General features: G+C 49.4%; 1 protein-coding gene across 1 annotated transcript in view; it reads left to right on the plus strand.

The window, feature by feature from the left end:
- The window catches only part of DNAH9 (dynein axonemal heavy chain 9), a 145,018-nt gene that overhangs the window by 56,590 nt on the left and 60,829 nt on the right, over positions 1-27,599 (plus strand). The window contains exons 43-53 of the mRNA XM_041427353.1: positions 1,034-1,195; positions 1,443-1,639; positions 4,049-4,211; positions 5,157-5,280; positions 7,295-7,437; positions 9,358-9,519; positions 11,748-11,981; positions 17,402-17,662; positions 19,279-19,704; positions 23,217-23,336; positions 26,807-26,995. Coding sequence (XP_041283287.1) covers positions 1,034-1,195; positions 1,443-1,639; positions 4,049-4,211; positions 5,157-5,280; positions 7,295-7,437; positions 9,358-9,519; positions 11,748-11,981; positions 17,402-17,662; positions 19,279-19,704; positions 23,217-23,336; positions 26,807-26,995 — 2,181 coding nt within the window. The remainder of the gene's footprint in view (positions 1-1,033; positions 1,196-1,442; positions 1,640-4,048; positions 4,212-5,156; positions 5,281-7,294; positions 7,438-9,357; positions 9,520-11,747; positions 11,982-17,401; positions 17,663-19,278; positions 19,705-23,216; positions 23,337-26,806; positions 26,996-27,599) is intronic.

A 27,599-nucleotide genomic window follows, 5' to 3' on the forward strand; every position in this document is an offset into this window, starting at 1 on the left:
CATTTTAATAGAGTTCATGGTAAACATACTGTGCTAAGCAGACAGCAACTGATATTTCCTGCAGGCAGAATGCACCTAATTAGAATTAATTGATTAAAAGAAAAAATAGCCACCAGTAACATTTCCAAACCTTTTTTTCCTTCTTGACAAAGCACCCGTGGCATGGGGCTGGGATGGGAGAACCACGTGTCTGGGCTGGTGCCTGGCTCTGCAGGGCCCCAGATGCTGAGAGCAGGACCCCAGCCCAGCCCGGGGAGGCTGGATGGAGGATTCAAATGGGTGTAATCAGTGTGAACCTTCAAAAGAATGTGGGAAACCTTCCCAGGGCTGTGGGCATCAGGTTGAGGAGATGATTCCACCCCTCTGTGCTGCTTTGTCAGACCTCACCTGAAGCACTTGTCCAGCTCAGGGGTCCCAGCACCAGGGAACCTCCCAGGAAGGACCTGGAGGTGCTGGAGGGAGCCCAGAGGGACACCAGGATGATCAGAGGGATGGGGCAGCTCTGCTGGCAGGAAAGGCTGGGAGAATTGGGGTTGTTCAGCCTCAGGAGTGCTCTGAAGTGAACTGACTGTGGCCTGAAGGGGCTCTGAGAGAGCTGCAGAGGAGCCTGGGGCAAGGGATGGAGGGACAGGACAAGGGGGAATGACTTCCCACTGACAAAGAGTAGGTTTAGATGGGATCCTGGGAAGGAATTCTTGGCTGTAAAGGGTGGTGAAGCCCTGGCACAGGGTACCCAGAGCAGCTGCTCCAAGGCCAGGCTGGACATTGGGGCTGGGAGCAGCCTGGGACAATGGGAGGTGTCCCTGCCATGGCAGGGGTGGATTGGGATGATCCTTAAGGTCCCTTCCAACTCAAACCCCTCTGGGCTGAGAAGCAGCTTTGGGAGTTTTGGATTCACAAAGGACACGTTTCCTGGTGTTTGGGGTGGGGTTGCCCAGGTGCAGGTGGCTGGGAGGGGACTCAGCCTGGTGGGTGCTGGGGTGGATTCCCTCCAGCCAAGCCTGGCTTTCCTGGCTGTCCTTGCTCCCCACAGGGCCTGCTGTTCTCTACCCCTGAATGTCTGAAGCAGCCCCAAGACCTGGTGAAGCTCTACCTGCACGAGTCAAACCGGGTGTACCGGGACAGGATGGTTGAGGAGGTGGATTGGGACACTTTTGATAAAATCCAGCGGGAGATGGTGAAGAAATGCTACGACGTAAGTGTGGAGGTCTGATGAGGTCTGATTCTGATGAGAATGGAACAGAATGGGTTTATTGGAAGGGAAATCAGTTCTGGGGATTTTCCTTTCCCTCTCTTTCATCTCTGTGCTTGTTTCCCCTTTTCCAACACACAGGTGCAACCATGTGGACATAAAAGGCTGGAACACCACAGTTCCCTTGGAAGGCGGCTCAGAGCTGCAGTGGGTTTTCCTGCATTTGTTCTCTATTTTCTTCTTTTTACAGGACATTGAGGACACTTTAGAGCAGGCCAAACACATGAATATTTATTGCCATTTTGCCAAAGGCCTCGGGGAGCCTGGCTATAGGCCAGTTCCGAGCTGGGAGGAGCTGAACCAGATCCTCGTGGAAGCTTTGGAGAGCTACAACGAAGTCAACGCTGTCATGGACCTGGTACTGTTTGAGGATGCCATGAGCCACGTGTAAGGGCTTTTCTGCCTTTATTCCCCCATCATTTGTCTGTGCAGATGGTTTTTTGGGGTTTCCTGGAGGATGTAGGAGTATGGATCCATGGGCTGAGGCAAATAATTTGTAGTTCTACAGGGCCAAGTGCCAGGTCCTGCACTCTGCATAAACATTTCTCAGATGTGACAACACTCAGGTGCTTTTTTGTCTTCCCTTGCCAGCCAGGACAGAGCTGGTTGTACTGGGCTTTCCCCAGATGCTGACTGCTGGTTTAGAGCCACATTTACACAGGCCCTTAGAGGGATTTTCCTCTGTATAAAGTAAGATTATGTGCATTCAGCCTACTACTTTTAAAGGATGGAGGCATTTAAACTGCTTTGATCCTCTGGAAAACCTGCTTGCATGGAGATGCCTGGAGGTGCAGATGGATTCCAGCTGGAAATTGGACATGTGGGACTATATGAAAATAAGCCTCCTGCTGATTATTATGAAGCTGTTGACGTGCTCTGGGGGGCACCTCCAGCTCTCACACACAGCCTGGGGGAATCCCAGCAGAGACAGAATCACTTCTGGGTGCTGAGATGCAGAGCTGGCCTTAGGTGGCTTCAGGAGATGGAGCTGCCCTGGCAATCAGAGCTTGAATTTGTGCAGAAACCTTGCCCCAGGAGGTGCAGATTTGGGGCTCTAAGCTGGAAGGAAGCCCCTGACCTGCTGTAGCCAGGGTGGGTGGTTTTAATTCTCACTGGACCTGGCAGGCTGTTAGATATATCTGTATATTGTATATATACAGGAGTAGCATTTGCATATTTATATATATAGGTGTGAGTGTATGTATGTGTGTATATATATATATATATACACAAATGTCTATATAGATTTTTTTTTTTAATACACAAAAACAAATTTGTCTGTTCCAAGTACTCCCAACCACTTTGGTTTTTGGATTTGGTGGTTTTTGACCACTGGGCTGGGGCAGATTTTCCCTGACAGTCTGGGCATTCCCTCCTCCATCCATGGGGGCCATGGAATCTGCTGTCCATGAGTGTTTCTGCTTGCATTGCCTGCAGAATGGTGACAGGAATGTTGACCCTGTGCTCCTCTAGCACTTTGCAGGAATCGGGATTTGCAATTGGAATTTGCAAAACATGGCACTGCCCCTCTAGTTCATACTGAGAATAATGAGGAAAGCAGGATTTGAGCATCCAGCAGCACTTCACGATTTCACTGGAGCTGAGTGAATCTCATCCGCTGCATTTGGAAATTGCATTTGGCTGAAATACACAACCTCTTCCATCTCAAACAGCTTCTGAATGTCAGCTTGAATTTGCTGAAGATTTTCAGTTGGGAGAAAAAAAAGAAGCAAAAAAGACATTTGATGACTTAATATGTGTAGGGCCATGGGGGATACCTGTCAGTCACCTCATCCAGGGCTGTGTCACAGCACGGAGCCCTGGGGAGCACATCAAGGCAGTGACATGGGCAGAGCTGGCCTGGGTAATTCAGAGCAGGAATGCTAAAGCTCTCCTCACAGTCTGGATTGCTTTTATGGAAATAATTTCACAGAAATTATTAAATTATAATAAAATTGGTCAGAGTCTGTGCATAGATTACGGAATACTGGAGCTGTAATAAAGCAGGGTAGTGTTTCTCACTTTCTTAAAAATAATTCGATTAATCCAGGAAAATAGCAAAGGGAGCTGAATAAAGGAATGGGGCTTGTGTTTCAAACCCAGGACAGGGAAGGTTTCACAGGTGGGATCCTCTGGACCCCCCTCACCTAACGGGGAACATGTGGGGGTGTCAGCATTTGCTTAAAGAGAACAAAAGGGAGGCAGACAGGGTTCACCATAGGACCCTCAGGGCAGCAGACCTGGGAAATAACAGCAATTTCATTGTAAGAGTGAGAAAATCTCACTCTTATGTAGTGGTGGTAGGGATAAAAGGAACAGAGAATGTTTTCCAGGCAGATTTGTGCCATGCCAGCCAGGTGTGAATGTTCTGGAATGCTCAGCAGGGCTCCTCACCTGTGCACGAATCCCAAAGTCCTGACAAGAGGGGCTGTTCTGGGGAAGGGGAGTCAGAGCCTTGAATTTTGCTCTCAGTTTTTGCATGTTAGTGTAGTGTCCTTTTCCCCTTGCACTCCCTGCAAAGACACCCAGGCCTTCATTTAAAACATTGTTCTGTCCAGCAGGACTTGGCAGGTGGAAAAAAAATAGGGCACATTTTGAATTGCCACCAAACTTGAGTTTTTTTCTGGACAGGTCTCAGCAGAGATGGGCATTGATTGCTGCCACGTCTCCGAGACTGCCATTCTTCACCCCGCTCAGAACACAATTTCCTAGTGAATAAAATATGTATTGAAAAGCAGTGGGCAGAGAAATAGGAAATACTCCTGTTAATGAGAGGTTTTGTATGCCTCGGTGCAGCTGTCGCATCAGCCGCGTCCTGGCGGCGCCGCGGGGGAACGCGCTCCTGGTCGGCGTGGGAGGCACGGGGAAGCAGAGCCTGACCCGCCTGGCTGCCTTCCTCAGCTCCCTGGAGGTCTTCCAGATCACCCTGAGGAAAGGCTACGGCGTCCCTGACCTCAAGGTGAGAGATTTGAAATGGAGGGGAAGGGAAAAAAAAGAGCAGAAGTTGCCCTGAAGGGTCGTTGCGTGTTGGGAAAGAGAATGGGGGAGGATGATTGTGAGCTCAGGTGGGCCCAGGTGGGCAGGAGGTCAAGGTCACCTGGGCTGATGCAGCTCTGGGGTGGCAACAGGGCCAGGGCAGTGCCCATCCCCTGTGCTGGCACTGCTGGGGCACCTCCAGTGCTGGGGACAGCTCTGGGACACTCAGGACAGGAAGGACACTGAGGGGTTAGAGCATGTCCAGGGAAGGGAACAGAGCTGGGAAGGGGCTGGAGCTGCAGGAGAGTTGAGGGAGCTGGGAAGGGGCTCAGCCTGGAGAGAAGGGGGCTCAGGGGGGATCTTGTGGCTCTGCACAGCTCCTGCCAGGAGGGGACAGCCAGGGGGATTGGGTTGTGCTCCAGGGAACAGGGACAGGAGGAGAGGGAACGGCCTCAGGCTGGGCCAGGGCAGGCTCAGGTTGGATATTTGGGAATATTTCTTCATTGAAAGTGCTGTTCAGCCCTGGCACAGCTGCCCAGGGAGGTGGTGAAATGCCCACCCCTGGAGGGATTTAAAAGCTATGTGGATGTGGCATTGGGGATATGGATTAGTGGTGGCTTTGGCCACTCTGGGGGAACAGTTGGATATGATGTCCTTAGAGGGCTCTTCTAACCTAAATGAGATACTGGAACACCCCAGAGACGACATGCAGCTGTGGAGAGGAGCAAATGCCTTGCTGCAGTGTGTCTGCCCCGGGCTGCAGCCACACCTGGGCTCTCCTGGCACTGCCCTGAGAACATCCCAGCCCCGAGCCTCAGCCCTCAGCTGTGCCGATGTTCTCAGCCACTGGACAAGTTCTGAAGGATCCCATTTCTGTGCCTGGCCCGTGCTTTGCAGCATGTAAGCCTTCCTGGTGTCCCCCCTGCAGGCAGACCTGGCAAACCTGTACCTGAAGGCCGGGCTGAAGAGCGTGGGCTCCGTGTTCCTGCTGAGCGACGCGCAGCTGGCGGACGAGCAGTTCCTGGTGCTGGTCAACGACTTCTTGGCATCAGGTACAGCCCTCGGGCTCTGCCTTCCCCTCTCCTGGGGAGTTTTGCTCCTGGCAGCACCTGGAATTCTGGAGTAGACAAAGGGGCAATGATGAAATGTGCTGGAAGTTACATTTCCTGGTGAATAAAAGATGAGGTTGAGCTCTGAAGTAAAAGCTGTGCCAAGGCTTCCCTGGGGAGGGACACACCATCAGCTGGGAGATTTCTTGTTCTTCCCTCATGGCTTGTACCTGTTTTTCCATATGGCATGGGATTCTGCAGATAGTTGTTAAGGGATGTGTCTGTTGGGCTGTTTCAGCTGGGGGCAGAGCCAAGGGAATCTATCACCAGGTGAGGAGTTTCACCTGTGGATCTCCTGCATCCAGCTCAGAAATTAAGGCTGTTTCTGGATACAAGATTTGGATGGAATATCTGTGAGCTGGAGGATGAAGGGGTGACCTTGTCAGTGTGTGTCACCTGGCTGCTTATCCCATTCCAGTCCTTTCCCTGTCATTTTTCCAGATGCATTCAGGTTTTTGAGGTGCTGCTCCCCCAAACCATTGCAGGGCAGTTGGTGTCCATGCCAGTGCTCCATTTCCCTGCAGAGCACGGCACAGGTGTGTGTGGCTGAGCATCCCTGTGCCAGCTGTGCCAGGCAGTTCTGGGGGTGCAGGCTGTGTCACCAGGACCATGGGAGGACACCTGCAGTGGGCATGTTCCCATTTTCTCTGGCAGATCCCTGCCACTTTTTGCCTTGTTTGTGAGATGGATGGGGAAGGTGTCAGCTGGGCCAGGTCCCACCAGGGATGGGGAGAGGTGAGGAATCAGCAGCACAACTGCTGGTGAGTAGCTCCAGAGGTGACATGTGTGGCTGTAAATTGGTGGCCAGATGGCTTCAGCAGCAAACAAGCTCTGAAGCTCTTCCCTCTGAATCAGCTGTGGTGGTTTTGTGATCAGGAGCAGGGACAGGATTGCTGCAGATTGTGGGGAGGGGCCCCCACCAACTCCTACCCGTGGTGTAGATGCACAAACATCTCATGACTGAACCTCAGGAGAGCTGAGATTCCTCAGCCTGCAGAAGAGAAGCTCTGGGAAGACCTTAGAGACTCTTCCAGTGCCTAAAGATGTTCCAAGGGAGTTGGAGAGGGACTTGGGACAAAGGGACAGGACAGGTGACAATCCTTCCCTGTGAGGGTGGGCAGGCCCTGGCACAGGTGCCCAGAGCAGCTGGGGCTGCCCCTGGATCCCTGGAAATGTCCAAGGCCAGGTTAGATGGGGCTTGGAGAACCCTGAGATAGTGGAAGATGTATTTCTTACTGGTTTCACTTGTCATTATCTAGAACAAAATATACCTTTTAATCTCTTGGATGAATGAGCAGATTTCTGATTAGTGTATTTCCCTAAGTGATCAGTGCTCACATTGAAAGTATCTGGCTCAATAATGATGATTTTAATCAAATCAGAAGCCGGAAAGGAAGTGAATATGTGATATATTAAGGAAACAATAAGAAAAAAAAATTGGTTGGTTGCATTTTTGGCAAACAGCTGCTTAACTATTAACTTATAAAAGTTTTTACAAGATTTGTAACTTGTAAAATGTTTGGACGGTTTGGGAGTTATTTGGCCACTGCTGGAAAGTGCCCTGAACAGCTGCAAAAATTTTACGTGTAATTAATGCATTTGCAAAACTTCAATGATTTTATAATATGTATGGCTTATTAGGGATTTGAATATTTCTTTTTTAATCTAATTAGACTGCAGAGCTAAAAAAAAAAAAATAAATCTGTACTTTGACTCTATTCTCACTTCCTTTCCCTTGTGTTTTATAAGGAAGTTTGCTCTCACAGATGTTTATTTCTCAGCAGAATGACCTTCTGTGCCCCTTTGCTGCTCCTGGGGCTCAGGGTGACCTGGTGCAGGGCTTTTTCCTGAGGAGGGACATCCCTGAGCCCCTGAAGAGGGGGACAGCAGCTTCCTTTTGCTCTGAGACCACAACAACATCCAGATGTGTAAACCCCAGCATGCCCTCCTCTCCTAGGGGAAATCCCGGATCTCTTCCCTGATGATGAGGTGGAAAACATCATCAGCAGTGTGAGGAATGAAGTCAGGGGCCGGGGGCTGCTGGATTCCAGGGAGAATTGCTGGAGGTTTTTCATTGAGCGAGTCCGACGGCAGCTGAAGGTGAGATGGAGCACGAGGGGCTGGTGCTGAATGATTTTTTTTGCCTTTTTCTTTTATAAATTCTCTGTGTTCTGCACACACATATTTCTAGCCTGTTATTGTATTAGTAGCTAGTTCCAGTACTTTTCCCTAGCCAGAAAGACAAAATTCCAGAGCTCCAAGCCCAGGGGATATAAGGCCTCCATCCTATCTTGGTTTTTCTGTGAACCAAGGCCAAAAACCAGCTCTTCAAGACATATTTTCATAAACAAAGTTTAGCTTCCATCTGTAGTCCATTTACATATTGGAGTTAATTGTTCAATTACTGCTTTAGGTTATGAAGTCCCATCCTGCTTGTTTTTCTCTCTTCAGCCCACGTTGTTTGTGCTCTTGGGCCTGAGATTTGGATCATTTGTCCTTGGTCCCCAGCTAGAGAAGGAATTGTTTTGCCTCCTATTGTGGGAATCCAGGACTCCTGAGCAGCTGACCAATATGATCAAGCAGAGGCTGTTTATTGTTTACATTACACACATATTTATAGATTCTACAAACTACAAAGCACACACTTCTTGATTGGTGCCTTTGTCCTTTCACTCGTTTTCTGCCTTCATTTCTCAGAGTATGTGGCTGGTTACAGTCCAGGTATTTCACAGTCCTCTTATTTAGTTCTTGTGGTCTTGGTATTCAGTTTCTCAGCCTCTTCTTTCTTAATTTAACACAATTTGTGTTCCAATAGCCTTGATGAATTCCTGAGGCTTTGATGACAACCTTAGAAGCAGGCTGGCTGGCGCACACAGTCTGCCCGCTCTGTGCAGAGAGCTCACCAGCATTTCATGTGAAGCTCAGAACTGTGCACTAAAGCAGCACAGAATCTAAAACTGAAGGCATCAAAGGGGTTCATGGAGCCTGAGGTGGGCTGTGATTTCTGGAAAAAAAAACAACTAACTCCACAACTTGTAGAAGTTGTAAAGCTGGTGTGTTTATTACAGCGATGGATGCACGTGGGGATCGTTCTTTTTAAAGGACGTGTACCTTTGAGAATTCTGAACTTTTGAAAATCTCTTTTACTTGTATATATATGCATAAAGTTTTATAATAAGTTTATGCATATTGATTTGTCCAGTTTCACGTTACACTTGTAGCCAGTTTTTATATTAGAAAGCACAGAAAGAACTCTTAAGCCATTTTGTTCATTTCTTGTAGTTTATGTTTCAAAGTTTAAGAGGCCTCTCTTATCTCTTTTTACATTCTTTTCTCCCAGTTAGTTTTGTGAGTATAAGTTTTTTGTGAGAAGAGGTAGTTTTGAGCACAGACTAAACAACATATCTGTGTAAGCAAGTAAGTAAGCAAGACTTAATAATTTAAAACAACACATTTTACCTAAATCTGAAACAGATTTCCATCTTACTAAGCTTCCCCTCCGTTTCAGCTGCAGGGCAGTGTAGGAGTGTGCCCCCTAATGACAGAGTGGCAAAACTAACCTTTGTCCCCCAAAAAAGGAAAAGAAGCCCAGAAGTTTCTCTCAACGATTAGGTGAAAAGCCACCTCATAGGACCTCAGGGACTTCACCAAACATTAGAGAACATCTAATTGGATAGAAGCCAAAAAAGTCCTGCCTGACCCATCAGGTAGAAAAAGAAGAGAACAAAAGAGCAAAAGGCTTTTGTGAAGTGTTTTTACCAGGAGCAGACCTCTGCACCTGGCTTGAGTTTTTCTGTTTGTTATTTTGCGTTTTATTAAACCTTTTTTGTTTCTAACGCTGCAGCAGAAGCCATCCTGCTTATTTTATGCCCCCAAAGTAACAGCTAAGCTATCCTTGGGTGCATTATTTTTCTTTTTGAGGGCTTATGAGACCTGGCCCAAGAAAAAGAAACTTTAACGGGGCAGGTGCTGCTCTCCGTGCCCCTGCCCTGCTCCTCCGTGCCCTCTCCTGCTCCTCAGGTGGCTCTGTGCCTGTCCCCCGTGGGCCCCAAGCTGCGCCTCCGCTGCCGCCGCTTCCCGGCGCTGGCCGGCTGCACCACCATGGATTGCTTCCAGCCCTGGCCCCGCCAGGCCCTGGAGTCCGTCAGCCTCCGCTTCCTGCGGGACATGGACGCGCTGCAGGTGAGTGTGGGCGATGCTTTGTGTGAGGAGACTTGGCTCCGTGCTTCAGAAGGCTGGTTTATTATGTTATGATGTGTATTATATTAAAATGATATACTAAAACTCTGCTAAAAGGATAGAGAGAAAAGGTTCATCAGAAGGCTACAAAGAACAGGAATGGAATGATAACAAAAGCTCATGGCTCTGAGAGTCCAAGCCAGCTGACTGATTGGCCATTAATTAGAAACAACCAACATGCACCAATCCCAGATGCACCTGTTGGTAAGCAATGTCCAGACCACATTCCACGGCCATCAGACAGTGATTGTTTGCATTTCTTTTCTGAGGCTTCTCAGCTAGAATGGGAGAAAAATCCTAGCAAAGGATTTTTCATAAAATATCACGGCTACAGGTGAGCACCATTTATCACCAGCTGAGGGCTGTGTACAAATCAGCAGCAGGACGGGACTGCTAGGAACGTGCCTTGAGCTGTTTCATTTTCCAGCATCACTCTCATTACATGGTTATGACAATGGGAAGATGCCATCAGCTCACATGCCAGGCAGCAAAGAACTTAATGTTACAACTTACTTTATGAGTTTTTTGACCAATCACACAAAGCAAAAGCATATTGATGGTAGTTCTATCTTTCCATTAAAACAATGCTTGCTTATTTTGAATACAATACCAGCTTGTAAGCCTTACGATACAATGTACAAAGCTCCATTATTAAGCTTAGAACTTCCTAATATCTCACTAGATAGACTTTTCTGCAGCTTAGGGAGTTATTCTAGCCAAGCATTAATACACAGACCATTGTCCCATTTGTCCTTACTTTTCTACTTCTTGCATAATTTTTTTTGCTGACCAATCTTATGGCTGCTGCTCAGCCCTAACCACAGTTCTGCTGCCTCTGAGGCCTGCCTTTTGCAGCTTTCCCAAAACCCTCTGATTTTATGGATCCCACAATTCTCCCTCTCGGTTCACTTAAAAAAAAATCTTTGTAACCCGGTCGTTTATTAACTACTTTGTGTTTTGTGGCTTTACTGTAATATATTTGCTTATTACTTACTTAAAGCATCTTTTTGCTCACACTGAGCATTGCTATATTACAACACAGCAAATTTAATGCTGTGAAAATCTAATCAGTTCAAAGGGCATAAGCCATGTCTGATAATAATTACAAGTCATGTTTGAAAAAGTCTCATTGGTTCCAAGGTTTGAATTCAAAAACTTTCCACACATCAGCACAGCTCCCGCTGGGGACACTGGGGGACACAGGGGTGGCCCCGTGTCACTCACACTGTCACAGGGAGGGTTGGGTTGGCCTCAACACATCCAGGTGGCTGTCCAGAGGGGCATCACTGGTGGCACTGAAGTGCTTTAAACTCAACCAAACTATCATTGAGGCACATTCCACATTTTGTTTTTTGGAGAAGACCATGGGCAGAGCCACGGGCACCACGCTCCTCTGTCACTTGGAGCTGATGACGTGCCACTGGGAGCTGCTGAGGGTGTCTTACTGGGAGCTGAGGAGGAGTCACTGGGAGCTGCTGAGGTGTCACTTGGAGTTGAGGATGTCTTACTGGGAGCTGCTGAGGTGTCACTGGGAGCTGCTCTGGTGTCACTGGGAGCTGCTGATGTCTTACTGGGAGCTGAGGATATCTTACTGGAAGCTGCTGAGGTGTCACTGGGAGCTGATGGCACTGCCAGGGAAAGGACACCTCTGCCAGCACAAAGGCAGCCCCAAATCTGCACAGAAAATAACCTGCTGCTCTCCCCACTTGTGTCTGAGCCTCTGGAAATCTCAAGGGCAAAAATAGGTCAAGTTCTCAGTGATGGCAATCTGTTACTAGAATAGAGATTCGTTTCTGTTTATTTAGCTTTTCCAGGCAGGATTTAGGAAGAATAAAGCCTACAATATTTCTTTTTAGGAGTGTGCACTTTTCCCATTTGTACAGGAGAAAAGCCCAAAATTATACTTAAAAGAGCTGTTATTTTGTAGAGAAATTGCTTGGAATAAGATAATGTGTGAGATAAAAAGATATAAAAAAGGTGTATAAAGTACATGGGCAACAAAGTTATTTTAGAGATAACAGTGAAAAGGGATCAGCTGAGGTGTTACACCCTGGATTGTGCCGCAGCAGAATCAAAAGTTACCAAATTCCTTTCTATTCAGCACAGACCTGTGCTTATATATAGTTTTCTATTTAAAACAGATTCTCCTCATCTTCCCATCTTCCCTTTAGGATTCAGTCAAGGAATCAATAAGCAAATTCATGGCCCACGTCCACATCAGTGTCAACGAAGTGTCCCGGCTGTACCTCAGCAACGAGCGCCGCTACAACTACACCACCCCCAAGTCCTTCCTGGAGCAAATCAAACTCTACCAGAACCTGCTGCTGAGGAAGGACAAGGATTTAAAGGCAAAAATGGAGCGCCTGGAGAACGGCCTGGAGAAGCTCAAGAGCACCTCTGCACAGGTAAAGGGCTCCTTGGGGTTGGTTTGCCTTGGTTTTTTTTTTGTCTGGTTTGAGGGAGAGCTTTGCGCAGAAGAACTTTGGGCTGGATCCTGGCTCTAGTCTGGCTTGAGCTGGGTTTCTGGAGGAACAGAAGTGATGCTCTGTGCTGGAAAGGAGAATGGAGAGGTGTGTGCCCAGTCTCTGTTGTTTGGGAGGTAACTGAAAGATTTCGGTAAATAAAATGAGATTGGGATCCAGCTGGCTCTGCCATCCTCTTTTAATGGTTAAATTTCAGCTGTGGTGACAAAACAGCTTAGAAAATACAGGACAGTCAGTGATTTTTGGAGTTGCATCCAGGAAATCTACAATAACCCCAGCAAGACTCTTTCAAACTAAAGAGTGCATGCTGTTAAAATGAAGCTGATGTTAATTTTTCCTTCCAATATGCTATCCATCTTTAAGGAAAACTAATACATGTCTGAAATGCACATCAGTCATCCCAAAATCCCCCAGCTGAAAACTCCCACTGGCACTCTCCTCTGGCAGTGACTGGAAGCTGTTCTGGGTGTTTCCCAACCCTCTCTGCAATGACACCCACATCTGTTGCTACACTCCCATTCTGCTCTCCATTTCATATTCTATTAACTCTTACAAATGTTTGTTCACAAAGCTTCTCCAGTGGCAAATGAGGCTCTTCTGGAGCTGCTCTGGAGGAATGCAGGAGGGTTGATGAGAAGGAAGGACTGGCAGGTCCATGCCCTTCCACACATCAGCTCTGGGGGCATCAATCACATCTGTCACCCTCAGGGGACACCTGGAGGGGATGGATGGGCTGGGCTGGTGCTCTCAGTGCTGATATCTCCATCTCCCTTCAAACAGTCCCTGCTCATGGAGCAGGACATGGCAGGGGTGGGCACTGCCACGTCCCCTGTGCTGGTTTTTGCATCTCCTTTGGAGGGAGGGGGAAGCAGAGAGCACTGGTGGCACCCACGAGGCCGTGCCCTCACTGCCCAACACACACCTCAGCTTGTCGCCAAAACCACAGGAAAAACAAAAACCCTCCAACAACACTTTTAGTGTTAGAGAATTGAGACATTATTATATTCTGGCCAGGATGTACAACAGAAATAATTTCATCCACACACAGCCTGGGTGTGCAGAGAAAACCATTCCATGGCACATGAATTTTGCCAGATTTTTCACAAATTTTATACAGTCGAAACCCATAGAGATTCATTAGTTCAGTGTTCATTGATATCAAGTTATGGAAGTCTTTGGTTTCCTGTTGGTTCCAGATCTCTTCCTCTCCGATGCTAATTTTGTTCTCGTTACCTCTAATGCTAATTAGGTTCTCATTCTTATTTCTGTTTTTCCAGACCAGGTGTCTCAGACCATGCCAGGGGGGATGTTTGGAGCTGATGGTCGTTATCTTTTCTGTATCTTCTGTGCTAATCCCACTCTGTTAAGATGTCAAATTCATCAGGCCTTGCCTGGTGGAACAATGCCCTGGAAAGAAACACAAATCCCCTTCCCTGGGGACAAAGGCAAACAAACCTGACTGAAATTATAAAATAATACATTTTAAACTTGGTATATTTTCCAACAACCTCACCTCACCCATGCAGGTGATAGTTCTGATGGAACTCTGGGGTGCTGCTGTTTTTTCAGGATTTCCCAGTGGTGGATAAGGTGGATTAGGTTTATTTTTTGGGGGGAGCAGCTAATATGAAATGAATCTTTTGAGAACAAGTCCCTGGGTCTGTAGTGACACATGGGAACCCTTCTGTATCCTTCAGGCTTCTCTTCAGTGGGTGCTGTGTGGGCAGGGTTCTCTGCTGAGGCAATGGGAAGGATGGGAAAATCAAATCCCAAGAAAGATGAAAGAGCAGTGTTGGTGTCTGGTTGCAGTGAGGCTGGGCTGAGAGGTGCCTCTTTGAGCAGGTAATTAAGATGCAGAGCAGTGAGGACAAACATGTCAAATTCAAGTCTAAAATTAGCACTGGGGGCCTAAAATTAAACACCTAAATTACCAGATGTGCGCAATAGTCAAATCTGCTGTTGATTTGAAAGCAGAGTGTGGGTATTTATCAGTATTGGAAATCACACCAGCATGTTCAGTCTTAAACATGGGTTTAAATGGCTGAACTTTACATTCACCCCAGGAAATACCTGCTCTTGGGGCTGAGGAAGTGAAGGGTTCTCTCTCTCACCAGGTGTGTCCGCTGCAGGTTGTGCTGGGGGGAATTTTCAAAGTAAAGGGGGAGGATTTTGATCCCTGGCTATCACCTGGCTGTGCCCTAGCTCTGGGGACTGGTGCTCACCACTGGCATTCTCCAGGGCCCAGTTAAGGATGAGGTTTGTGTATTTCTGTATTTCGGAGTGGCCTCAGCACGAGGGGCTGTTGTATCAGGAGCTGCAGGTATTTTTTACTTTGCTGCTCCCATTTCAAAATAACCTCTCTGCCTCTTTTCACTGTGGTCCACTCTACCTTTATCCCCCTTTTTTTTTTTTTTTTTCTTTCCTGTGGAGATTTGGACACCTTGATGCTGTTGATCAACTTTGCTCCTCCAGCAATGTTCTACAAGCAGCTCTCCCTGTGGACAGTGCATCCTCAGCACTCAGGGAAGCTGAAGCCTCCTTCCCGTTAGGAGATAATGGATTGGAAAGATGTGTGGGATGAGTCATTTGTTTTTCAGAGTGCTGTGTGCCACCGAGAGGTCAGCACCCATTGCTGAGTAATTCTGAGGATGGCTGTGGTTAATATTGCATCACTGCATTCCAAATTCCAGCCTGCCTGCCACTATCAATTAATCGCTGACCTTTTGATGTATTTTGTGTTCTTGAAACAAGGCAGGGACAATCAGATAAAATGAGTCTTCTGGGAGCCTGCCCTCCAGGTTTTCTTCTCTTCAATAATTTTTCTCATGCTGTTCTGGTTGTAGGCAAGGGCTTCTCCCTTCCTTTCCCTGATGAAGTCACAGCACATTACCCTTGAATTTCTCATTTGCTTTGCTCTTTCCCTTTCCACCTCACATTACTAATTGCTTATCAGATTGTTCTGCACTCAGGAAGCTGCTCACAGGTTTCTCATGGAATCACAGAATCACTGAATTTTTTGGGTTGGAAGGGATCTTAGAGATCATAATTTTTCACCCCCTGCCATGGCAGGGACACCTCCCACTGTCCCAGGCTGCTCCAAGCCCTGTCCAGCCTGGCCTTGGGCACTGCCAGGGATCCAGGGGCAGCCACAGCTGCTCTGGGCACCTGTGCCAGGGCCTGCCCACCCTGCCAGGGAAGGATTTCTTCCTGACAGCCAACCTAACCCTGCCCTCCTTCAATCTGAAGTCATGCCCCTTGTCCTGTCACTGCAGGCCCTTGCAAACAATCCTTCTCCAGCATTCTTCCTTTTTTTAAACCCTGACAAAGCCATTTCCCCTTCCATTGCTGGGGAGCTTGGCAGGGCACTGTGTGCTCCCCGGGGCTGAGCTTACACCTGCTCTTTGTGCTGCTGTTGAGTGCCTGTGGATTTTAATCCCCTGCTTGTTTTGTCCTGGCCCTGTAAAGCCCTGGAGCCGCCGTTTGTGTGTGTATTGTGTGTGTACCCAGCACACAAAGGCTGATTTCTGGGCAGAAGGTCACAGCCATATCAGCCATCAGCAGAGCCCACTTCAATTTCCTGCAGCCTCCAGAGACCTGGAGATGAACAAGGAGCTGCTGCTGGGTTTGTCACACGGAGGGATTCTGTGAGCCTGGATTTACAGCTGTGCCTTTGTCCTGGTGAGAGCAGTCCCACAGAGCCAGGAGCAGGGGGTGGTGATGGATGGAGGGCGTGTGGAGAGCCCTGAAAAACTGTTCTCCACGTGAAGCCAATGCCAAATGTCAACAGCTTCAGTTCATGGATTGCAGGCTGTGCTTTCCCTTCTGGTATCAAAATGGTATCTCCAAAACCAGTGGTTGGCTTCCCTTCCTGTGAGTATTTTTGTGTTGGTAAAGATGTACCTCAGGAGCTCAAAGTGAACATTTATGAGCCTGAGATCAGGCAGGGAAAGGCTCCATGGTCTGCCCAGAGCCTGGGTAAATTCACTGAAATGGGGACTTTAGCAGGAGGTTTTCTGTCTGCAATGAGAGCCTGTGTGAGCTTCCCCCTGTGCAAATCCTGCTGAGGGCTCCTCTTGTGAGCAGGGGGTGAGGAGATGCCACCATGGCCGTGCTGGTGACCTCCTGGCTGCCAGCTCAAGGGGATGTCCCTTCTCAGGCTCATCTGACATCACATCTAAAACCCCTTGAACCTCAGAGCTCTGGACCTGTCAGCAGATGCCAACTGCAATTTTTCTGGGGTGAAAATAATGTTAAGAAATTCTTCCCTGGGAGGGTGGGGAAGCCCTGGCACAGGGTGCCCAGAGCAGCTGTGGCTGCCCCATCCCAAGCCAGGCTGGACCGGGTTAGGAGCAGCCTGGGACAGTGGAAGGTGTCCCTGGGACAGTGGAAAGTGCTCCTGCCCATGGCAGAGGGACTGGATGGGGTTTCTGGTCCCTTCCAACCCAAACCATTCCAAATTTCTGTGATTCCTGCTGGACTGATGGTCTCAGAGCTGGTGCTGCCCCTGCCCTGTGCCTGGGGAGGGCAGGGTGTGCTGGGGTGAGCAGGAGGGTCAGGGAGTTCCTGGGGCACAGATCTTGCTCCAAACCATCTCGTGTCCAGGTTTGCTGCTGGTGAGGCTGAGAAGATGAAGTGAGGCTGAACTGTAGCCTTGTCACCTCCCCTGCAAGGCACAGCACCTCTGCTCAGGGGGGTTGTGACATCAGAGCTCGTGCCCAAAGCTGATGGGTTTGGGTTTACAGTGATTTCCTGCACATTCCTGCTGTGTGATGGGGCTCCTGGGCTGCATGAAACTGATGTCTAAAGAGAGGCTGCCTGGAACAGAGGCTGGACAGGGATTTATGAAAAAAAACCCTTCAAAGGATCCACCTTGGGCAGTGCAAGAGCCCAGCCAGGGCTGCACCCAAGATGGACCCAGCATGGACTCAGAGTCACGAGTTTTCACACTTTTATCAGTTTGGGTCCATTCCTACCTTGGGTTCACTGCCCAATTGCAGCTCCAGGGGATGCAGTCCCACCCTCCCAGGTTGCTCTCCTCCATCCCCTGTTGTTTGCACTTTTTGGGGCTGAAGCTGCAGCGGTGTCCTTGGTTCTGGGGCTGGCAAAGGATTGTTGTGTGTGCCTGAGCTGTGAGGAGAGCTGCTGACACTTGGTATGGAGCTCAGAGTTATTTACCAATGCAGTGCAGAGTCTGTCAATACAGAAGGTCCAACTGAAGGCATCACCATGGCTCTGCTGACAGCCAGACCCTCCCTGCCCTGGGGTCCCCTGGGTGTGAGGCTGTGCTGGGCACTGAGGAGCAGACAGGGGCAGCTCAGCTCCCACACATCTCTGCCCTGCAGGTGGATGAGCTGAAGGCCAAGCTGGCAGCCCAGGAGGTAGAGCTGAAGCAGAAGAATGAGGATGCTGACAAGCTGATCCAGGTGGTGGGGGTGGAGACGGAGAAGGTGAGCAGGAAGAAGGCGGTGGCCGACGAGGAGGAGCGGAAGGTGGCCCTCATCGCCCAGGAGGTGGAGCAGAAGCAGAAGGACTGTGAGGAGGACCTGGCCAAGGCTGAGCCTGCCCTAGCAGCTGCCCAGGCTGCTCTCAACACCCTCAACAAGGTGGGGTGAGGATTCCCAGTGGTTTTCCTCCTCGCTGGGGAAGAGGGGCTGTGTCATCTGATGGCCCAAGTTCTGCATTGTATTGTCCCTCCTCCAGCTTCCTCACTGCTGGTGCTAAAGTGTGTAAAAAAGGATTGGATGTGGCACTCAGTGCCATGGTTTAGTTGACAAGAGGGTGTTTAGTCACAGGTTGGACTTTATGATCTCAAATGTCTTTTCCAACCTGGTTGTTTCTGTGATTCTGGAGTTCCTGGTGGAACTCAGAGCACCCATGAGGCTGCACCATGTTCCCCTTCACTCATTGCCATGGAGAGGAGCAGACAAAGCTGGTCCAAAGGAAGATGTCACTGGGAAAAGCTGTGATCAGGAGATAAGCATTGCTCTGGTTGCAGGAGATTGGTTTTGGGAGGAATTTTTGTGCCTTGGAAGGTTTGTCCTTCAAGGTGCTCCAGGGGTTCCCATTTGATGTGGCACTCAGTGCCATGGTTTTGTTGACGAGGTGGTGTTGGGTCATAGGCTGGACTTGATGATCTCAAAGGTTTTTTTCCAACCTCATTCATTCTGTGGTTCTGTGATGCGCCTGAGAGGATGTGGCACTCAGTGCCATGGTTTAGTTGACAAGAGGGTGTTTAGTCACAGGTTGGACTTTATGATCTCAAATGTCTTTTCCAACCTGGTTGATTCTTGATTCTGGGGTTCCTGGTGGAACTCAGAGCACCCACAAGGCTGTATCATGTTCCCCTTCACTCATTGCCACGGAGAGGAGCAGACAAAGCTGGTCCAAAGGAAGATGTCACTGGGAAAAGCTGTGATCAGGAGATAAGCATTGCTCTGGTTGCAGGAGATTGGTTTTGGGAGGAGTTTTTGTGCCTTGGAAGGTTTGTCCTTCAAGGGTGCTCCAGGGGTTCCCATTTGATGTGGCACTCAGTGCCTTGGATTTGTTGACGAGGTGGTGTTGGGTCATAGGCTGGACTTGATGATCTCAAAGGTTTTTTTCCAACCTCATTCATTCTGTGGTTCTGTGATGCGCCTGAGAGAGGGACCTGCAATTTGTTTTGGTCTGCAGTTCATGCATAGTGTGATAGTGAGTTTGAAAACTTGGGAAGTCAGGAGTTGGAGACAAAAATGCCCTTTTGGTTCCTCCAGTTTGGCTGCTTGCCCTGTGAGGGTGCCTGGGCTTTCTCAGCAGCTGCATTCCCTGAACCCGGAGGGCTGCAGGATGTGGGAATCAGAGGATGGATTTGGCACTGGCATCTCAGCTTGGGTAGGAGGGAGCATGAAGGGAAGCTCTGAAGGTTGTTTTAGAGGGTCTGATTGTTATTTCTACAGATTTCATTCTCATTTATCCCAATCTTCTGAGAGGGCATAAAACCTCCTGCTCCCCCAGGACCTGGGGAGGAGCAGTGTGCTGTGCTGGTCCCAGGTGGGATGTCAGGAGCAGGGAATGGAGCAGGTGTGCTGCAGCCATGCAGAGCAGTGATCTAAAGGCAGCACTGCTGGGGCTCAGAGGAGCCCAATTTATCAGATTGATAGCCTGGGAGCCTGGCTCTATTAGCAGCAGAGTGAAAAGGAAGCCCATTCATTTTTACCTAACAACCTTGTTTTCCCCTTTTCAGACTAATCTGACAGAGCTGAGGTCCTTTGGGTCACCTCCTTCTGCTGTCAGCAACGTCACAGCAGCCGTGATGGTGCTGACGGCCCCGGGAGGGAAGATCCCCAAGGACAGGAGCTGGAAAGCAGCCAGAGTGGCCATGGCAAGGGTAGACAGCTTCCTGGACTCCTTGATCAAGTTCAACAAGGAGAACATCCACGAGAACTGCCTGAAAGCCCTCCAGCCCTATCTGCAAGACCCCAAGTTCAACCCCGAGTTCGTGGCCACCAAGTCGGCGGCGGCGGCCGGGCTGTGCTCGTGGGTGCTGAACATCGAGCGCTTCCACCGCGTGTTCTGCGAGGTGCAGCCCAAGAGGCAGGCTCTGGACAGGGCCAACGCTGAGCTGGCAGCAGCCCAGGACAAGCTGGCCACTGTCAAGGCCAAAATCGCCGTGAGTGACCTTGGGGGGACCCGTCCTGCTTGTCCCTGCCTGGGGGAATCCTCGGCTTGGGCAGAGCTGCTGATCGGGGGGCTTGTGTTCTAAAGAAAGGCTGGGAATCCAGAGGGTTGGGGCTTGCAGGGTTTTCTCTCCCTCCTGTTGCACTGAAATCCAGCCCTGTACTGGGCTGAGCCCCAGCGTGGGCAGCAGGGAGGGGAGGGGGATTCTGCCCCTGTGCTCAGGTGAGACCCCACCTGCAGAGCTGCCCCAGCACTGGGAAATGCTGGAGCTGCTGCAGAGAGCCCAGAGGAGGCCATGGAGATGCTCCAGGGCTGGAGCCAGGCTGGGAGAGCTGGGGGTGCTCACCTGGAGAGGGGAATGCTCCAGGGAAACCTCAGAACACATTCCAGGCCCTAAAGGGGCCTGAAGGAGAGCTGGAGAGGGACCGGGGACAAGGGATGGAGGGACAGGATGTAGGTAATGACTTCAAACTGAAAAAAGATGAGATTTGGGTTAGTTAAAGGGAAGAAATTGTTCCCTGTGAGGTGGGCAGGCCCTGGCACAAGGTGCCCAGAGCAGCTGTGGCTGCCCCTGGATCCTTGGAAGTGTCCAAGGCCAGGCTGGATGGGGCTTGGAGTAGCCTGGGACAGTGGAAGGTGTCCCTGCCATGGCAGGGCATGGAAAAGGTCTTTAAGATCCCTTGCAACCCAAAGAATTCTGTGATTCTGTGACAGAATATTGCTTTTAAAATTTCCTCTGTTCTTCTCCAGCCTTGCTTGCACCCAAAGAGGAAGGCTAAATATGAATCCTTGTTCTTCCCACTTAATTTTTTTAATGTAATTTGCCTCTTCTCCTGGGCCCTGAGAAAACTCATTATCTCAAACCAGGGTGTTCCCAGTATGCTGCACAGGGCAGGGGATGGGAACTGGAGGCTGATTCAGTGCTGGGAGCACAGAGCTGGGCTGGCTGCACACTCAGTCCCTGGTTTTGCAGGATGACAACTGCTTCTTGCAGGAGCCTCATTTGTCACGGCACAGCTCCCTGGCAGCACATCTTGGATGTTATTTGGATTTTCGCTACTTAAAAAAAAAAAAAAAAAAAGAAATTTAAAAGTCTCTGAATAGAAGAAATTACAGTGTGATTAAAAGTGCATTTCCACAGAGTGTAGAGTGAGACCTTTATCATTTGCCTTCAGAAAATTATCTCTATGTAAAAACACATCCTGCTTCTTTTTCCTGCTTTCCTCCCTGCTCCCTCCCAGCACGATACCTGCTAAGAACAGGCTGTGGGGAGCAGCTGCTGTGTTTTTAGGGTGTTTTGGGATCTCTCTTTGGGAGTGGGATCTCCTCCATGGCTGGGCTGTCAGGCTGCACCCACAACCAGGGCAGGGTCCCAGTGAGTGAGGCCCCTCTGCTCCCCTCAGCCCCTCCACCAGCACCTCACCCTGTTAGAAAACACATCACTCCCTTGATGTTTTCAAGGGCTTATCATTCTTAAAATGCTTACTACACTTTTTAACTAAAAATACAAGAAAATGGTTCAGAACCCTCTGGTCACCCCTTCCTGCTGCAGATGAAAGGAGGCACCTGAAGCAGGGATGGATTTAGAGGGCTTTGGTGTCTAATTCTCCCACCTCAGATGTGCCATACAGTGCTGGGGAACTTATTTCATCCCTTTATGCTGCTCTTCTCCAAAGCTTTTTTATGCCTGAGCTTTTTATTATTTTTTTTTTCAAAGGAGTGGGATTTTGTTAAAGAAAATTGCAATCTTTGGGGAGATTACTGCTGCTCATTCTTACAAAACTGCCTGGATGAGGGGCTCTCTCCTCTCTGCAGATGGGGAGGGATGCAGGGGAGCGTGGGATGGATATGGAGGTACATCCTTACTTATCTGGGATCTCTTGGATAGCTTCACTGCTGGATGCTGATTCATACCTGCTCACAGCTGGGCCCCAAGCTGTCTCATCCTCATTTTTATTAACAAATGAGGAAATTCCTGTTGTCCAGAACATTAAGGACTTTCTGTCTTTTTTCCCTGCCTGGGAATTGTGTGCTCTACACCTGGGGCTGCTGGAGGTAGGAGTGACAGGTGTGTCCACAGCTGCACACAGCTGTATTTGTGTGCCCATGGTGGGGCCCTGCACACTAGATATATGCATATATTCTATAGAAATTCAATTATCAGCTCGTGTTTTTATAGGAGAATATGATATACATGAGCCTTTGTAGGCTGATATGTCCACATGCACACAGGGACAGAAACTTTTGGTGTTATTGTTCCAAGGAAGGTCAAGGAGAGGCTGCTTTGTGTTTGCCAGTATCCAGGAGAGCTGCAGAGATCTCTAATATAATCCTTTTTTATTTTCAGGTTTGTTTCTAGTGTGTAGCTCAATGTTGAAGTGATTTACAAGCAGTTTAGCCTTAAGCAGTCTGCAATGGGTGCAGATAAAATCAATTATTACTTTTCTTATCAGAAGTGAAATGCTCCAAGTGCTTGTGGGAGCTGTTGGTTTGGTTTGGAGCCCAGTGTGAACAGCTCTGCCCAAGAACAGGGCTCTCCAGTTTTCTCTGCAGGTGCTTTGGCTCTTGCTGCCCCTCAGTGGGGCAGCTCTCAGAGCAGAACCATTTAATTCATTTATTCTATTCCTTGCTGGAAACAGTGTGAGGGCATTGTTTGGAGAGGGTTCAGGCAGAACTCCAGGAGCCCCTTGGGGATTTGAGCAGGACTTGGGGAATCAGCAGAGCCTCAAGGACTGCTCAGAGACAAGGGGCTGTAGCATCAGGAAATGTCAAATTTGGGTTCCTCAGCTGCCTGCTCGCTGATCAGCCGTAGCACTCATGATCAGGGCTCAGCTAGGAGCCCCAGATAAATTCATTTTGTGTGTCCTTTGCCTCTGCCTGTGCCAAGGGTGTGAGTTCCAAGCAGTGGCACGGCCCAGCCCAGCCCTGCTCTGTGCTGGCTCCTGGTGCCAGCCCTGGCTGGATGGGCTGGGCTGGAGCTTGGACAAGGGTTTGCTCAGGATCACAGGATCCCAGAATGGTTTGAGCTGGAAGGGATCTCAAAGCCCATACAGTGCCACCCCTGCCATGGCAGGGACACCTTCCCCTGTCCCAGGAGATCCAGCCTGGCCTTGGGCACTGCCAGGAGTCCAGGGGCAGCCACAGCTGCTGTGGGCACCCTGTGCCAGGGTCTCCCACCCTCACAGGGAACAATTCCTTCCCAAAATCCCATCCAGCCCTGCCCTCTGGCAGTGGGAGCCATTCCCTGTGTCCTGTCCCCCATCCCTTGTGCCCAGTCCCTCTCCAGCTCTCCTGGAGCCCCTTCAGGCCCTGGAAGGGCTCTGAGCTCTCCCTGGAGACTTCTCTTCCCCAGGCTGGGCACCTCCAGCTCTCTCAGTCTCCAGAGCAGAGGAGTCCAGCCCTTGGAGTGTCTTCATGGCCTTTTGGAGTCCTCCAACAGCTCCAGCTCCTCCCTGAGTTGCTAAAACCGTGCTGTTCCTGACTTCTCCTGTTTTTCACCCGCAGCGCCTCAACGAGAACCTGGGCAAGCTGACAGCCCGGTTTGAGAAGGCCACATCAGACAAACTCAGGTGCCAGCAGGAGGCTGAAGCCACAGCCTGCACCATCACCCTCGCCAACCGCCTGGTGAGTGCCAGCAAGGGCAGCTCTGGTGGCACCAGGGCTGGGCTGAGCCCTGTGCGCACAGCACGTCCCATCCTCTCATGCTTTTGGGAGTGTTTCCTGCACTGCAGCAAGTTTCAGCAGTGAAAATGCTTTTACAGAGCTTGTTTGCATGAGGTTGTGGCAGAATGTCTTCTCTTTCTCAACGAAACCAGGAGAGGCAGCTGCAGAAAGTGCTGTTGTACTCCAGATGGTTTGGGGCAGCTCTGCTCATTAAAGTGCCTGGCTCTGCTGCCATCACAACTCTCAGCTCCTTCTTGGGGCTTAAATGTGTGAGCAGGTGTTGACAGGCCAAAACAGTGTGAGTCAAAAATGGTATCATAAAAACAAAGGTGTGAACATGCCCGTAGCTTTGCAGGGCCTGAAATGACAAGAATTAGAGCGAAAAGATCTCTAAAAGCCTCAGTCTTCTCTGAGTGAGAATACAAAGGTATTAGAGAGGGGCCCTACGAGGAACTGGAGAGGGATTTTGCATCAGGAACTGTAATGTCAGGACAAGGGAGAATGGGTTCAGACTGCAAGAGGGGAAATTTAATTTAGACATATGGAAGAAACCTCTGTGAGGGTGGGCAGGCCCTGGCACAGCTGGGGCTGCCCCTGGATCCCTGGCAGTGCCCAAGGCCAGGCTGGACATTGGGGCTGGGAGCAGCCTGGGACAGTGGGAGGTGTCCCTGCCATGGCAGGGGTGGGGTGGGATGGGGTTTTAGGTCCCTTCCAACCCCATCCATTCCATGGTGACTCCGTGCCACCACATCCCAGGCCATGCTGGTTACATCTCTTCCCCACCCCATGAGGTGGGAACAACTCCCAGTCCCAACAATTCTGTGATTTTATAGTGTCAAAAATTCATCATTTCTGCAGTCAAGGAACTGCTTGCATCCCAACTTCCTCCTGAGCACTGCACACCATCTCCTGGCTTTGATCTGGGAGCAGGACCTGACAGCCCTCGCTGGTGTGCAGCTCATTTGACATTCAGGAGGTGTCACTGGTGTGGCTGTGGGCAGAAATGAGTTCCCAGACTTTGAAACAAACACGGCTGAGGTTGTGTAAAGAATGCGATGCTTTGGATTGACAAATGAACCTGGGGGATTGAGGCAAGCCTGGCTCTCACAGTGCCAGGCTGGCATCTCAAGAACTTCAGATGGCCTAAGCAAGATGCTCCAGGATCCAAAGGACAGGATCTGTGCACCAGAAAGGGAGGCTGGCTGATGAGTGGTGTTTGTGAGGGGGTGTGTGCTAATGCAGAGGAGGAAATTTAGTGATGACAAATGCTAAATAACGTGTGCAGGGAAAACAAACTGTAATCATGCAGTTACATGGATAGGCCCTAATTGCACTATTATCACTCACAGAAGAGCTCTTGGAGTTCTTGCAGAGAGTTCTCAGGAACAGCAGCGTGGCACTTGACAGGAGGAAAAAAGACAAATTGAATATTACTAATTGGTAGGAAAAAACCTCAGGAAACAGAAGTTAAGCATCATTGTATTGGGTCTGTCAGTGCCTACATCCCACACGTGGCCACCCTGTCTGTCTAAGGAGGCTGTGGGCAGCCTAGAAAAGCTACAACAAACTACATAACCACTTCCATATGAGAAGAGAGGGAATGGATTAGGGCTCTTCATTTTGGAAAAGGTGTAGAAGCCTCTAAAATCATGACTGATGTGCAGAAGGTGGGTGAGGAATTGTTCTTCACTCTCTGTCATTATCAAAGAGCCAAAGGTAATCCAAGGAGTAGCTTTTAATTTGCCTCATAGAAAGAATTCCAATGACTTCTAGGACCTGAGGTGGGAGACACCTGGGGTGTCTTAAATGTATTAAAAGTGGCACTAGAGTATGATCCAAGCAAAGGAGAAGAAAAGACTTCCAGGACCTAAGGAGATAAAAAGTAACATGAAAAAATTAATTAGGAGTATGGAAGCACTTCCAAGTACCAGAAAAATCAGATCAATAAAGACTTCTTTGTCTTAGAGGGGCTGTGGGACTGCCCCTGGATCCCTGGCAGTGCCCAAGGCCAGGCTGGACAGGGCTTGGAGCAGCCTGGGACAATGGGAGGGGTCCCTGCCATGGCAGGAGGTGGCACTGGATGACCTTTAAGGTCTCTCCCCACCCAAAGCAGTCTGTGATTCTGTGATTGCATGAATCATAAACGAGCTGGTGTGTGGGAGGTCGCATGGCTCCGCAGTGATGATGTCAACAGTCTGTAAAGAATTGCAAAAACGATCCCAAGTGATGGAGCGATGAAACACCACGTAGATAAATGTAATGTAAAGTACATTGGAGAAATGAGGTTTTACTTCACATGGCCTGTAAGTGATGCTGAGCTGATTGTTATCACTCAGGAATGAAAGGATGGAGTTAAGAGAGCTGTGAGCTCTGTGCTCCCAGAAGCAAAAAGCCCTCACCAAACCCAAAGCCCCTCTGAAACCGGATATGAGGGTTTATTAGGAAAAGAAGGGAGAACAAAACAGAAAAATCCAAATCTTGCTCTATGAATACCTTCTAAATAAATCTTGAATGTGCAGCATTACCACCACCCCCTCTGCTGCACCTCAAAGGCTGGAGGAGAACGGGAAATGGTGCAGAGCCAGCAACAATAAAAGGAACCGGATAATAAAGATTGCATCACTCGGTGCAGATAACGATTGCAAGGAAAATCAAAAGGCTGCTTCTGTCTGAGGAATTATTGAAGAGGCTAAAGCTCTTCAACCTGAAAAGAAGACAGCACAGGGGCGCTGAGGGCTTGGAATCCTGAGTGGTGCAGAAAAGCTGGTGCCAGCAGGATTGTTCCCTGATTTTGCACTGGACAAATGTTTCAGCAACTGAAAAGTTCAGGCAGCACATCAAAGGATGTACTTTTATACAGAAAGCTCAGCTGAACTGTGGATTTCCTGCCCACGGGATGCTGTAGGTGCCAGAAGTTGGGTTGATATCCACAGCGGCTTACGCTCGGTCATGAAGTCAAAAACCATCAGTGGCTGTTAAGCACAGGGATTTGAGCTCTGGGTCAGAAGGTCCTGAAGTCTGCAGCTGTGGGAAGCTGTGTCCAGAGCTGTGCTAGTGTGTGCAGCACTCCCAGGACAAGGGCTGCTGTCAGCTGCAGGAGAGCTGGGCCTGGGGTGGGGGTTTCAGAGGGGAACCCAATAACTTCTTGGCTTAGTAGATCCTGGCTGTTTATCAGGAAATCCTGGCTGTTTATCAGGAAATCTTGGCTGTTTATCAGGGGGAATGGAGGTACAAGAGGGTGGAAAGAGAGCTGTTTGATCTGAAGTGTCTGTAGGACAACCAACACCATAGAAACAGCAGTGAGTTCGTGTTGGGAATGTGAAGGTGGCTCTGAACCTCAGGAGGCAGCTGGAATTCTGCTAGAGACAGGACTGGGTCAGGTTCACATTCCATGATTGTGCAAATGATCAATTTGACTTGGGAATTTGCAGGTTGGGGGTCTCGCCTCTGAAAATGTGAGATGGGCTGAGGCTGTGAAGGACTTCAAACAGCAGCAGAGCACCTTGTGCGGAGATGTCCTGCTGGTCACAGCCTTTGTGTCCTACCTGGGCTACTTCACCAGGAAATACCGCCAGGACCTCCTGGATGGCATCTGGAGGCCCTATTTGCACCAGCTAGAAGTAAGTCCTGACTGCTCTGAGAAGCCATTGTTTCTGGGATTAACGTGGCCACAAATCCTGGTCCCCTCAGGGGATCTCTCAGGTGAGGGACATCACTGTGTCGTCACCAAGCTGGAGGGAGGATCAGGATGTGGCCATGTACTCCTCCCTGGGGAAAATGTGGTGTCCTTGCTTGACGAAGTTCCTCCATGTGCACAGGAAAATGCCAAACACAGAGCCTAGCTCTGCAGTTTTGTCCATGGCCATGAAGGAGGGGGGATATGGAGAAGGAATTGGAGCAGGCAGAGCTCGCTGCCAGATCTCCAGGAGGCTTGGAAAAACTCCAGGTGTTTTTTCATTCTGGACATGAGCTCTGGTCATGCTGGCCATGCCTCTCAGCTGGTTTTACCCATGTCTTGCTGTTAGGACCAGATGGAGATCATTGTGCTTGAAACTTGTTTAATATTTCACTAATTTTAACAGGTTTCTCATACAAATGGTGCCAAGAAGATTTTAAATAAGGTCCCAGAGATGCCCAAATCAAAGGGCTGACCAAAGCAAACAGTTCCTTAGGCTGAGAGAGTATAAAACTTCATTCTGCATTTCTTAACACTGAGCCAGAAAC

The sequence above is a fragment of the Onychostruthus taczanowskii genome, unplaced genomic scaffold, assembly GCF_017590055.1.
Source record: "Onychostruthus taczanowskii isolate IOZ18803 unplaced genomic scaffold, ASM1759005v1 scaffold99, whole genome shotgun sequence".
Lineage (NCBI taxonomy): Eukaryota > Metazoa > Chordata > Aves > Passeriformes > Passeridae > Onychostruthus > Onychostruthus taczanowskii.